The sequence below is a fragment of the Syzygium oleosum genome, unplaced genomic scaffold (genome assembly GCF_021117445.2).
Source record: "Syzygium oleosum isolate NSW1041296 unplaced genomic scaffold, Sole_v2.1 Sole_v2.22, whole genome shotgun sequence".
In the NCBI taxonomy this organism is placed as follows: domain Eukaryota; kingdom Viridiplantae; phylum Streptophyta; class Magnoliopsida; order Myrtales; family Myrtaceae; genus Syzygium; species Syzygium oleosum.
Window position 1 is genome coordinate 5393516 of NW_026607506.1, and position 13042 is coordinate 5406557.

The 13042-nt window shown below is 39.1% G+C and overlaps 1 protein-coding gene across 3 annotated transcripts; it reads left to right on the forward strand.

Annotated features, from left to right (window-relative positions):
• The first annotated feature begins 6530 nt into the window (after positions 1 to 6530).
• On the forward strand, positions 6531 to 12579 carry LOC115669837 (uncharacterized protein At4g26450). Of its 3 annotated transcripts, none has more exons than XM_056321174.1 (4): positions 6532 to 9231; positions 9419 to 9605; positions 10195 to 10263; positions 12266 to 12579. In XM_056321174.1, exons 1-3 carry the CDS (start codon positions 7259 to 7261, stop codon positions 10258 to 10260), a joined length of 2226 nt encoding a protein of 741 aa, XP_056177149.1. In that variant the 5' UTR covers positions 6532 to 7258; the 3' UTR covers positions 10261 to 10263; positions 12266 to 12579. The 3 variants fall into 3 exon arrangements, with proteins under 3 accessions (XP_056177148.1, XP_056177149.1, XP_030446843.1); XM_030590983.2 differs by having other exon boundaries at positions 6533 to 9231; positions 10195 to 10252; XM_056321173.1 differs by lacking the exon at positions 10195 to 10263 and having other exon boundaries at positions 6531 to 9231.
• Positions 12580 to 13042: the final 463 nt, after the last annotated feature.

Below are 13042 nucleotides of genomic sequence, written 5' to 3' on the forward strand. Positions count from 1 at the left end.
TGGATCACTATATAGGCCATGCTTTGGCACTTCAGTCGTAAGGGTCCGTGGTGTTCTAATGAAAGGGGTCAACAAGCTTCGTTCCCTTTTATTGTCTGCCCTTCATTGGGCATTATAGGTAGAACCGGGTTGTGTTATTTGATGCGCCAATTGAAAACAAATAAGTGCAGCTCGTAGACCATTTAAAATAGAATATTTATTATCTCATTCATATCCTAGCATAAGAAGTCCAATGGCGCTTTGTCCGGAAGCAAAAAGACTTATTTTCTTGCAATTTTCGATATTTTAGTTCTTTGAATTTAAATTTTATACCACAAAATAAGATATCCATTGCATACTACAAACTTCCAAATTAAAAAATATATATATCTAAACTCTTCAAGTTTTTTTTAATCTCAAATTTACATTTGTTTCTAATTTCTTTGTTCAGCTTTTTTTTTTTTGTCCTACTCTAACTCTCAACTCACTGTCAGACTTTTACCCTGCCTCTTTGCAAAGCTTGAGAATCGATACCCACATCTGAAACTAAATGTCCCCACCGGTTGGGAAACTCCCTACCTCCCTGTTCCCAAGTAGAAAGAGTGGCTACACTTGCCGATATGCACTTAGGAAACATCTTTAAGACAACAAAATATAAGAAACCATATTATATACAATCTTATAATACACTTGCCGATATGCACTTAGGAAACATCTTTAAGACAACAAAATATAAGAAACCATATTATATGCAATCTTATAAGTTAATTAAGTCGGACAAATCGAGATCATAATTTTCGTACTCTTTTTAGAAATATCTGCATTCAGGAAAAAGACATTTAATATTTCAAAAAGGATAAAAAAGGGAAAGTAAAGATATGCCCAAAAAAAATTGTTACTTGTCAATTTGGAAGTGAAAAGAAGAAGAAGATGGAAATAGAGTAGATAAAGTATAAATATAAAAATAAATAAAAAGATAGTAAAAGGAGGGTTTGAAGGAGCAACACGTGTCCTCTCCAAAACCCTCATTTACACTTTTTAAAAAAAATAGATAATAGTTTGATGCTCATAGATTTATTCTGTACTCATCCTCTGAAATGGAGGGTTCACCTAACTCCAATAGGTGAACTGACTGTTTTATTTTAGCGCAAACTTTAGGTGTTAGGTTGGTGCGATTATTTAAAAATAATTTGATGATTTGAAAAACATTTTCTAAAATATGAAAGTCTGTATCATTTAGAAAAATTACTTAACAAAAAGTACTTTTATTATCAGTAATGATTTGTACCTAAAATTTTCTGTTGATTATATAAATATTTTTCGATTATTCATTTTTTTGAACAATGTAAATGATTATTTTTAAGAAAATATTTTTTTAAGTATTGATTTTCCGTTTACAAACGCACCAAGATTGGCTTATTGATTGAGTTTATTTGAGTTGGGATCTCTTTCGATTGGCCCGAGCATGATGTGACATGTGGAGCGACGATGTACTACCTTAAAAAATAACGAAGAATGTACGAGGTACTAGCTACGTACGAGTACAATTGAAAACATAGTAGGCACTTACACAAAGTATTCATTCTCTCTCACAAGTGGTGAAATTGACATATAAGTAAGAATAAGTGTTTTATAAGTCTTAAAACTTATCATGAAAGCAAGGTTAAATCCTAAAATTTTTAAAAAGTGCAATCAAGTTATATCCTTCCATTAAGTCTGTCAAACTTTGCTAATCAAAAATATTCACATGGCTTTTTTAATATTTTCACTCTCCTACGTGATATTAAAGTTGACTAAAGCACTAAAACGATTTTGTTTTGATCAAAATCTTAATTTTGTAACCTAAACTTTAGTTAAACTAAATTAAAAAGTAAAAAGCTAAAAAAAAATTAAATGAAAAAAAATACAAGCGAGAGGGCCAGGCCCTACCCCTGTGGCCACCTCCCCATTGCTAGGGAGGCGTCGGCAATGGCGGAGAGCTTGGCCCTTCTTCCGCCGATGATTTTTTTCTTTTTGTGTTTTTTTAACTTTTAGCCTTTTATAGTTTCTTTCTTTTTGGAAAGACCTTTGGATTTTTTAACCTGATTTAATTAAGAGTTGATGTAAAAATTAGGATTTGAATCATAATGACGTTGTTTTAGAGCTGTAGTGTAGTTTAAAGCCACGTAGGATGTCATGTAGGGGAAAGAAAACAATAATAAATCGGCATTTTGCGTTAGTTAAATTGGACGGAGTTAATAGAAGGACTTCATTGCACAAATTTGATAAATTTTAGGACTTCTTTGTACTTATTCTTATTTAGTGTTGATAAAAAATGCAACAACATGAATGTATACAACAACAAAAAATTCTTTAGTGTATGTTCTGTTATTGGAGCGAAGCCACTGGAATGAAAATGGAAGCCCCATTTTCTTTTTTAGCGTGATTCGGTAAATTGATACGAAGTGGAATGGAAATGGAAAGGGAAAATTAACCAATCAGTCTTAAATCCATTGTAAAGTTGTCAACTTATTTCTAAACTTTTCAATCTTGTTAATTTAGTTCTAAACATTTGTGCAAAGTTTCAATATGGTCATTCCGATCAATTTTCGCTACAAATAATTGGAGTGGCGGTTCAGTTATCGTTGGTTTTCGTACGTGGCTTACCACCATTTTAGCGATTTTTGGCAAAAATTAACCGTAAGCATTACATTGGAATTTCACACAAAGGTTTAAGACTAAATTGGCCAAATTGAAAATTTTATGACTCAATTTGCATTTGTATAATAAGTTTAGAATTGGCCGGACAATTTTCTTGAAAGGGAAATTATGATTGAAAATTGCTGCGTTACTGCATTTTCATAAAAAAAAGAAGACAAGTAGTTATATGGTCGTTAAACAAGTAGTGGATTTCGCAACTTCTGAATGGAAAGAAATATATATGGCAAGCGCACTTATCTAAAATGCTATTATGTCTAGCAATTTGAAATTATAAATCTGAAAAAATAATAATAATAAAATTAATATCTTACTAATTCTTATTTGATTTCCTCGTAATTCATTTCGATCCATCGTATCTTATTTCGATCATGTCATTCTTTTCATCGCTTGATGGGAAAAGTGATAAATGATGATCCTTTCAATCACCCGTCGACAGCGACCGCCTTTTTCTTAATGTGCCTTTTTGTATAGGAATCGATGTTAGCATATACATCACAGATTTTTCTTTCTTAATTTGCCGCTTTTCCCATGTTCCCATGTCTTCCTTTTAGGGTGCATTTGGTTAATCTTTTCCAACTCCAAATGCCTTAGTGCCAAAGTTGAGCTGTTCGGTGACACAATGTCAAAGACCTTTGAGCCAAAGTTAGGTATTTCCAAAATCCCTTAATCTAACGCAACTCCTGCTTGACATTTGCATTTCACAATTTTCGAAATGCTATTTAAGGGTTTCAATGGCTTTTTTTTCCTTCCAATCTTGCCCCACTAATATTTTCGTATTTCATTTTTACCCCTACCGAGGACAAATCGTGGCGAAATTTGTAGAGGAGCTAGAGGAACGTCGGTGCGGGGCTGTGCAATACCAATGTCACCTTACCTGGGGTCACGTGACCTCCGACAACACTCACATGGGTTCACATGACCTCTGCGACTCTCACCTGGGCTATCCGCCAAAGCTCGATCTCCAAATTTGGGTAATCTGGGTCACGCGACTTTGGTAGATTAGTCGTTAATGATTGGGTCCCTTGAGGTCGCTCGACCTTGGCATCAACTTGACTAGGGTTGCATGACCTTGACGATCCTTGCCTAGGGTGGTTTCGGACGTTCTATCTTCAAATCTGGGTCGTTTGAGGTCGTTCGACCTTAGGTTCGCCTTGCCTAGGGTCGCGCCACCTTGGCGGTCCTCGCCCGTGTTGTCCTTCATCGCCTTTGCTCGTCTGTTCCCTCTTTTTTATTTTTTATTTTTTAGACTCTGGGCACCCAATGCAAATGTTCGAGTCTATGCAAATAGAGTTCACCAAACACTATCTAAAGTCATTTCATTTTCATCTTCTCCGATAGAAATAGAATTTCATTTGTTGGTTTTCTTGCAATTGGGAAAACTGAGTAATGGAGGGTTTCAAATGTTTTTGTGTCTTTTCATTCTATCAAAGATTTATGATCTATTTCTTTGAATTTTGACTACTCCTAGCTACTTTCTTCCCATTCGAGTCCTTTTTTTACCTTTCATTACAACAATTTTTAACTAATAAATCACGAGTTTTCCGTGATCAATGTTTAAATGTGCCTTTTTGACTCTCGAATTATTTAATTATGATATGAAATTTATAGATTTGTCATCCGGGGGAACATCGGAGCAATTCGCTAGCTATATATAGATTGAGGTTTTAATTAGGGGTGAGCAAGATGGACCGCCCAAATCGGGACCGGACCGGACCAATCGGTTTGGTCCGGTTCTTGGGAATATTGGTCCGGTTCCCGATTCCTAAAAGTGGAACCGGTTTTCGGGCGGTCCGGTTCCCGGTTCTAGGGTGGGAACCGGACCGGACCAGACCGACCAGACCGGACCGATAAATATATATATTTCTAATTTTTTTCATATATATATTTATTTACTTTTTAAATATATATTTAAATAACAAAAGAAGCATTTGATAGTTCATTTTTATTCGGTTCCAATGGGACCAACCAAAAAATGCTTTCATATATTGGTTCCGAAAATGATTCCCGGTTCCCTCTTGCCTTTACCAATTGGTCCCATTGGAACCGGACCGGACTGGACCGACGGTCCGGTCCAGTCCACGGTCCCAAGATTAGACGATCCGGTCCCCGGTCCTAGAAACTGGAAACCAGTCCTCCTGGCCTGGTTCCCAGTTCTTGGGTTGGACCGGACCGGACCGGGAACCGCTCACCCCTAGTTTTAATGTAATCGCGATCTGACAAGTGTCCAAAATGAATAAGAGTTTTTTCGACCTTTACATCCCAGGGCGTATTAGGCATTCTAAATTACGAGATAATGTCCACTTACTTTTTCGGTACAATAACGAATATCTATGTAGAGAAATCGGGAATAAACCCATAAACCTCCCATTCCCAAAAAAGGGAACGAAACCACCCCCGGCAGCACCGGGGCGCCCCAATGGTCGATAATGTCCACTTTTACCTACTCAATCACTATTTTTGTGTTTAATAATGCTCGTTTTCATAAATTTCAATTTGGTTATTTCGATATCAATGCATATATTATGTTCGACAATATATAAGTTTTGAGGGTACATGTTTTTTTTTTTCGCTAAAACTTCATTTGCCTCTCTGGGGATGAAAACCCATGATTTGATCTGCTAGCTTGAACGCCTGGACATATGGCGAGGCAATTATTTCACTCATATTTTAGTTCCATAAAAGTTTGAGCTTTTTTTTTATTATTATTATTTTGGTCACATTTTCTTTACATATGATGGGTAGATTTATATTTATTCTCAATGCAAGTGCTAAAAATACAAAAAGAAAAAAGAAAAAAAGAGTGCGTACTCACTCAATATAAAACTTTTCAACCGACGCCACCGCACTAGTAAAGAAACAAAGTGCAGAGGCAGTCGCCGGATTCCCATTGGCGCGTGCGCTCCAACGCCGCGCAAAAGGAAGAGAAAAGGGTAATTAAAAAAATAAGGAAAAAAAATCACAAAAAACCTAAAATTATGCTTAACATCAAAAACCCTAAACTATCTCCAATATGATCAATTTACTCTAAACTTTTTCTTGTGACATAAAAGACCCCAAACTTGTACCTATGTGACATATTTACACTCCGTCAAGATTCTGGTAGATGTTTTTTTAAGCCAAATAACGTCGTTTTTATTTCATTTAAGTCACATGCGCGTCATGTCGACACCGTTTGCTTTCTAGCGTCCTTGTATATAGGTTTTTAGCAGTTTTCATTGACAGAACTTTGACAGAGATTAAATGTGTCACGCACGTACAAGTTTGAGACTTTTGGTGTTACAAAAAAAAGTTTGGGATAAATATATCACCGTTGGCATAGGTTTTCAATAGCTTTTGCCCAAAAAATAAAAGGTTAATATCACAAAAAAAACCCTAACTTGGTACATTCGTTAACTGTCACGTGTCACTCATCAATTTAACGATAAAATTTAACAATAATTAGTGGAAGGTAAATTTGTAACGGATGTACCAGTTCGAGTTCAGTTTCAGATAAATTTGTCATATATGTATCAATTTGAAATTTTTCGTGGTATTAACTCGTTTAAAGAAAACCAAATAAAATGCGATAAGGGGGCAGGAGCTCCAACCAGCAGGAGATACGTGTGTAGTTTGTACATCTTATGTATTCCTCGACTTGGATGGAAGCTCGCTCTCTCTCTCTCGCTCGGGCTCCGATCGAATTTCGTTTCCGTGGCAAAAAGATTTCCGTGCTGCCTTTCCCCTCCCTCCTTCCGTTGCCTTATTGCCTAATATAATAAAAAGCCGTGTGAGGAGGACGTCAAGAATTTGACCCGGAAGCAGCAGAAGGGCCGACCGCCCCTTTTTAATGCGGGGAGGGGCAAAGAAATTTCTCACCCCCGGCTTGTTCTTCTGATGTGCCTTTGCTGTGATGGCTACACGAGCTTTTTGGTTGCTGCTGATTGATGAAAAAACGCACATTTGGGACTCCTGGATCTGAAAACCCTAGAACAACCCACCAACCCCTCTTGAGCTGGACATTTTTCTTGGCCCCCCCTCTCTCTGACTAAGGTGGGGGTGATAAAAGGTCAGATTTTGCTCTTCTGGGGGCTCTAACTAGGCCTAGATCTGCGAACCCAAGTGTGGAAATCTTCGGATTTTGTTGGTGGGATTCTTGATCTTGCTTCTCACTGTACTTGGGACGACAATCTTGGGGGGTGGGGGGTTTCTTGAAAATATCTGACCCGATGCTGTTCTTGAATCTTGATTCTTGGTGGGTCTCTCGGGAGATTGGTTTATGTGGGGATGAGAACAGCGAAAGCTGGTGGGGGGGATTCTTGGATGGGGAATTGGTTCAGGCAGTATAGCTTGTGAATTTCTTTTTGTTCGCTTTTGGTTGTTTGGAGGGTTGAGACCAAGTAGGGTCCTGCAAACTCCTGTGAGCAAATGCGTAATTCGATTGTCCCGAGGCCCTCTTAGATTTTGATAGTTGAGTCTTTTGAGGTCAGCAAAGTGTTGGCAACTAAGCCGTTGGTAACAAGAGTCTGAAGGGAGTTTCCCAGTAATAGCTCTGAATTTCTTATTTAAACAGCATAGTTGTTTACATAGTTGTTTGGGCAACATGCATCCGAGGCATCGGAGTCCTGGAAATGGGTACAGGTCCGGTTCGATGGGGATGAATATGGCCGTGGCCTCTCGTATCTCCCCTGAGAGTTCAGTTAGGAGTCATGGCTTCCATAATTCGGAATACCGGAGCCTCAACCGTGGTTTTGGGCGGAGCCTGAGCCATGGTCATCCGAAATCCTTTCAACCCCCACCGCCTCCTCTACCGCGCAAATCCGACATATTCATGGAAGCCGGGAGACTTGCAGCGGAATATTTGGTCTCTCAGGGTTTTTTGCCAGCGAGTGCACTTTCCGGGAAGTGGCAGAATGGTAATTTGAAGAAGCAGGTCAGCGAGTTTCAGGAGTTTAGGTCTCCAGAGGGGGAGAACTTGCAGGTCCATGGTGAGATGCGGACGTCGGCACTTGCCCGTTTGGGTAATTCGGCTTATGATTCAGGGTCAGGTAGGAGGAGGTATTCTGATGATTACAATGCGGTTGGAATGAGAAACCATGTTAAAGGGAGGAGGAGAGGAGGATCTTTCAGGGGATATGGCTCTGATTGGGGCAGAGATTATGTAAGGAATGGCTCATGGTCCGATCGACGTAGAGTTTCTCCAGAAATGGGTGTTGAACATGCTGCTGATGCGGGACATAACGAGGAGAAGATGGTTGCTAAAGATAATGCTGATGCAGCGGAGAAAACTAGCACCAGTTCAGCCGTGCCAAAGAGTAAGGATGGTGGAGATTCAGACTCTGAAGTGAAGGAGCACCTATCAAAAGCGAATTCTGGCAGTCCTGTGAAAGATCGTTTCGATGGAGCTGGTGGAGAACTTTCCAAGGAGTCTCGTGATTTGAGAAACTCGACAGAAAGGAATGAGGAGATAAAAGATGGATCTAATAATCAGGAAGCGGGGAAAAAGATAGTCGTGGAGAAACCTGCTGAAACTGCTGCTGTAGAGATAAAATTATCAGGGAGCAGTGTTCCTGATTTACGGGCACTCTGCAAATTCGCCAACGTGCCCACCAGAATCCGTTCGTCTAGAGGCACCAAACTTGAGCCTGTTTCGAGCGGTGCGGAGAGCAATGATGCTGCTGGACCTTCTAGAGGAACACGAGTCTTGGTTGAAGATGATACTATTGTTGGCTCCTCTAATGCTGGTTCTGCAAACGACTCTAATGAATCAAAATGCCTTGACTCTGAGATCTCTAAAGCAACGTCTCTTCAGCCATCTGAGGCGTTGAAAGAATTACCTCCTGTTCGTGGCGCTGAGTTGGCTGAACATGTGAGCTCAGAGCCTTTACCAGAGGTGAGAGAATTAAGCCCAGCATGTGGTTTTGATGAGGCTAAAGGTTCTAAATCTGAGTCCTTTCCAGATAGATCCTTAGTTTTTGAGAATGATCGAGATTCGAGCCAGGGCTTACCGGGATGTAAAACTTCGAATCCTGTAGTTGAGAAAAGGGTTGAAAAATGGGCTGCCGAAGAGAGTAATGTAAATGAGGGACGTAAAAGAACAAGGGATTGGCTTTCTCCCATTGACAATGAGGGTAATGAGTACTTTCACCCTTCCAAGTCGAGTAAAAGCAATGCAGATGTTAAAGGCAATCTCATGAGTGCTGAAGAAGTTGTCACAGTTGCTGACCCAGATAATTCAGCAAGTAATCCTCAGTTGCTAGAAGTTGAAGACACGACATGTGCCAAGTATTCTCAGGAGAAGCAGCTTTTCCCGAGCTCATTCAAGATTTGTGACCTTAATCTCATACAAACTTCTGATGTAAACGAGAATCATGATCAAGATCCCATTTTCATGTATCCACCTATTTCAGACTTGAAAGCAGAAAATAGTTCAGTTGACGTCGACTTGTCAATAAGTAACGCCGGCACATCTTCTGAGAATGCAAGACACATGCCTAATGATAGAGCAATTGAAGTAATTGACTTAGAAAGTGATTCTGCTTTAGAAGACAAGGCCTTCAACATGCCTGAAAGGAAGTAAGTGTTCTATATGCAGCATGTCTCTCGTTTTCTCGACAGATGTAATAGTTGCAGCATTACCTTGTACAGCTGTTTGTTTTAGTTTGACTCTGAGGTGCCTTTTGCTGGAAAGATTTTAGGAGATTGTATTTTTAATTTTACTTAAATTTAGTGCACTAATTATTTTTAATTGTCAATCGTACAGGACAGAGGCTGCATTCACGGGATTAGAGGGATTTGCTAATCCTGCACCAAATGCAGTTGATATTCCTGATGCTCAGGATGGCTATGGTCTCATGATCTCAGAGTTGCTTGGTAACGATTTTGCAAACTGCACTACAGTGCAGGGTGAGATTAATGCTCTTGATAACATCGGCCTTCATAACGGAGAGGTATTAACAGTTTCTGCCTAGCAATATGTTAATAATTTAACTTGTCTATGACAAGAATCTTTATGAAATGTTGATTGACCTTATCATTTTCTGGGAAGACCTTGTTCGTGCTAATGTTATTTATTGGCTGGTGTTGTGTTAGTTCAAATGCATGGACTGACTTTAATGGCTTTTTATTGGGATAAATATTGCTGGTGGTCACTCAATTTGGTGCATTTTCCAATCAAGGCCACTAATTTTGATTTCAATTACCCAATGCACTACTCTTTCATTCTTTTGCCATTGGATGAACTTGGGTCGGACTGTATGAATCTGCCAACGAAATGATGACGTGGCAACCACATGACCCTCTTTTCTTCTTTGACATGGCTAATACCTTCTGGTCAACAAGCCAGCATTCCCTCTAGAAAATTGGCTGAATTACAGTCAAAATGCATCAATTGAAAAGAACTGAAGTTTTTGTCATAAGGTGATGGAAATCATAATAAGTTGACCTGATTGCAAACTCCCACTAATGGGATTTACCCCTTTTCATTGTACATGTCCTGAATATTTTGTGTGACTAACTGAATCTTTATGGTTGTTTTAGGTGCCTCTTGAAGAGGACGATCCGATTTATATGTCTCTGGGCGAAATACCATTCTTAAGTATGTGACAGGTTCACTTTCTTTTCTTCTTTTTAGTACAAATTAGTAGGATATCTGGTGGAGCTGACCTTAGTTAGGCATGGGTGTGCTATCAGGCAGCCTCTTGATGCATTTCATGAATTGATGAGTACCGAGACATGATGATGTGTTACTTGTCTTGTCTTCTTGAAAAATGACTTCACCTCGAATGATAGATTGGAAGTCCCCCCTGGACATCCTTCTTTTCTTTTTCATGTTTGATTCTGCATGCATGAAGAGGAAGTGAGGGCGAAGAAAGGATCTTAGCAAATGAATAGATGAAATTCTAGTTTACAATCAGGCAAAATGTAATCTTGAATCACTCTCATTAAGTTGTTAGAGCTGATCCCCTAGGTGTTCAGGGGAAATTTTGTTTTTGTCAATCTTACTATTGTATTAGATTGTTGGATGTTATGAGACATACCTGCCAAATCACTAGAATACTTACCTTCCAGTTCTTTTCAAGTCTTTAGTTTTCATTCCACCCTTAGACTGACTTCTACTTGAGGGGACACGCATAATCGAGCCATGATTAGAGACAAAAAAATCGTGGTTACAAAAGCATGTTTTCATACGGCTAAAGAATGTGAATTTAGATTTGCAGATGCCCTCTAGATAACAAGTAACAGGTCTTGACATATGATTCGCCGATTTAAAAAAAAAAAAAAGATAATAAGTGCATCGAAAGTCCTAAAACTTGTCATCAAAGTGCAATTGAATTCTAAAACTTTCAGAAAGTGCAATTAAGTCCTAAAACTTGTTGCAAAAGTGCAATTGAGTCCTAAAACTTTCAAAAAGTACAATCAAGTCCTAAAACTTGTCAAGTTAGTCCAATTAAGTGCTTCTTTTGATTGCATTTTTTAAAAGTTTTAGGACTTGATTGCACTTTCGTAACAAGTTTTAAGACCTGATTGCACTTTTTGAAAGTTTTAGGACTCAATTGCACTTTCATGACAAGTTTTAGGACCTGATTGCACTTTTTGAAAGTTTTAGGACTCAATTGCACTTTCGTGACAAGTTTTAGGACTTCTAATGTGCTTATCCCAAAAAAAAAAAAAAAAGAGTTTGTGACGTGTGATTCAGTGTGCGGACCAGAAAGAATTGTGTTCTTATAAGACTGTTTTTCAATTGGGTGAAACTAAGTGGAGGTCTGAACCAACTGATATTGAAGAATTAGAGGATGAGTTGTGGTTAGGGGAGTATACTTGTGAGCTGGGGCTGATTATGCTTTGTGTCCTTTTCAGATAAGTATGGTGTTAAAGTACATAAAAACATAGAGCTTAAATGGTTTCTTGAATAAAGGAGTTCAGTATGTATAGTTTCCTCATGAGCAAAATAGGAGAGAAACCAAGGGTACAAAAAGATTACACCTTTTATTTCGTTTGATGATTGAAGTACAGTCATGCATTTAAAAAGGATCTGATGAAACTGTGGATGATATAGCCACTGAAGATTCGTCATTTATGTGCTAGAGGGAAACGCAAATTTTTGGCATTGATGGTAGCTGATCATGAAAATGGAAGCCATAACAACGTGTTGAATAATCCCTAAAAACTGACCTTTTGAGATGTGAAAGCTTCAGTGCTGTATAATTGAAGGCCAATTTACTTGTCTTAAACAGTTGAAGAGATTTGCTTCTGTTCTATGGATTTACCTGTGAATGCCTTTTCCAATATCTAGTTGGTTTTTCTTTTTGATGTACTTCATCACCATTAACCATCGTAAGTCTCACTCCTTCTTCAGTCAAAAACACCACATATCTGCAATTTGGCATCTCTGATGTGGTTTGTTTTTGCTTTGTGTCTACACTGTTGTTGCATCTGGCCCAACATCACCACTTTTGTTCCTTTTACAGCACGCACAACTAAAGCATCTAATTGTGGTCCTACTTCGTTTATATTGACAAATATTTTCTCATGTAATATCACCTCAAAGACCTCCTTTTATTTCTTGATAATATCTCTTGAACTGTTCGTTTGTGTTTTTCTCGCGTAGGTTTTTTCCGGAATTGGGAGAATGCCCCACCACAGGAGGACGGAAAGCCTTTCTGAATCAATATCTATCAACAAAACAGCATAATGCTTAGTACTTTGTTGTCGCCGCTGCCGCCGCCGCCACGGCATTGATATCTTTGTTCATATTCAACCCTCTATGGTTTTTCACTTAAATTAGGAAGCAGAATTGTCGTCTCCCTCCTGGGAGGAGGACTCTTAGAGTCGTGGAATGTAATCTTGTTTGTATGAAACGCACCGGATTGCTATGTAGGACATCGTTTGCTTATTGTATCTGACGGAAGAAGTTCCAGCGAATTCGCTTCTCTCGTGACGACCGGGCTTCGAACCGTCGGCCGAGGTGCCAAAAGGTGAGCTCGGCTTCGCCAAGCACTGATTTGGGTATATGATGGGATGTTGGTGAACTTTTAGGAATGCTGCATGCTTAGCCAAAACAACCACAAAGACCAAAAAAGGGGGGGGTTGCTGATTCTTCCATGGCATGGCTTACTGAGAAATATACCAAGTGCTGAATTTTTGTAAAGATTCATCTTCACCGGCCTCCGGGTTGTCTCTTTCCCTCTCTCCTCTTTCCGAGGGGGACCCCAGTTTCATGTTGATTTGGGGAACACTAGAAACGTGCGGCATTTGACTTTTTCTTTTTTTTTTTTATCATTTCTAGAACTTCTTGTTCCTAAGAGAATTTGCAAGTTCTGGTGCATGAACTGAGAGGCCGGATGTTCGAGTCAGATGTGATCATGAACATGGGTCACGTTGATCG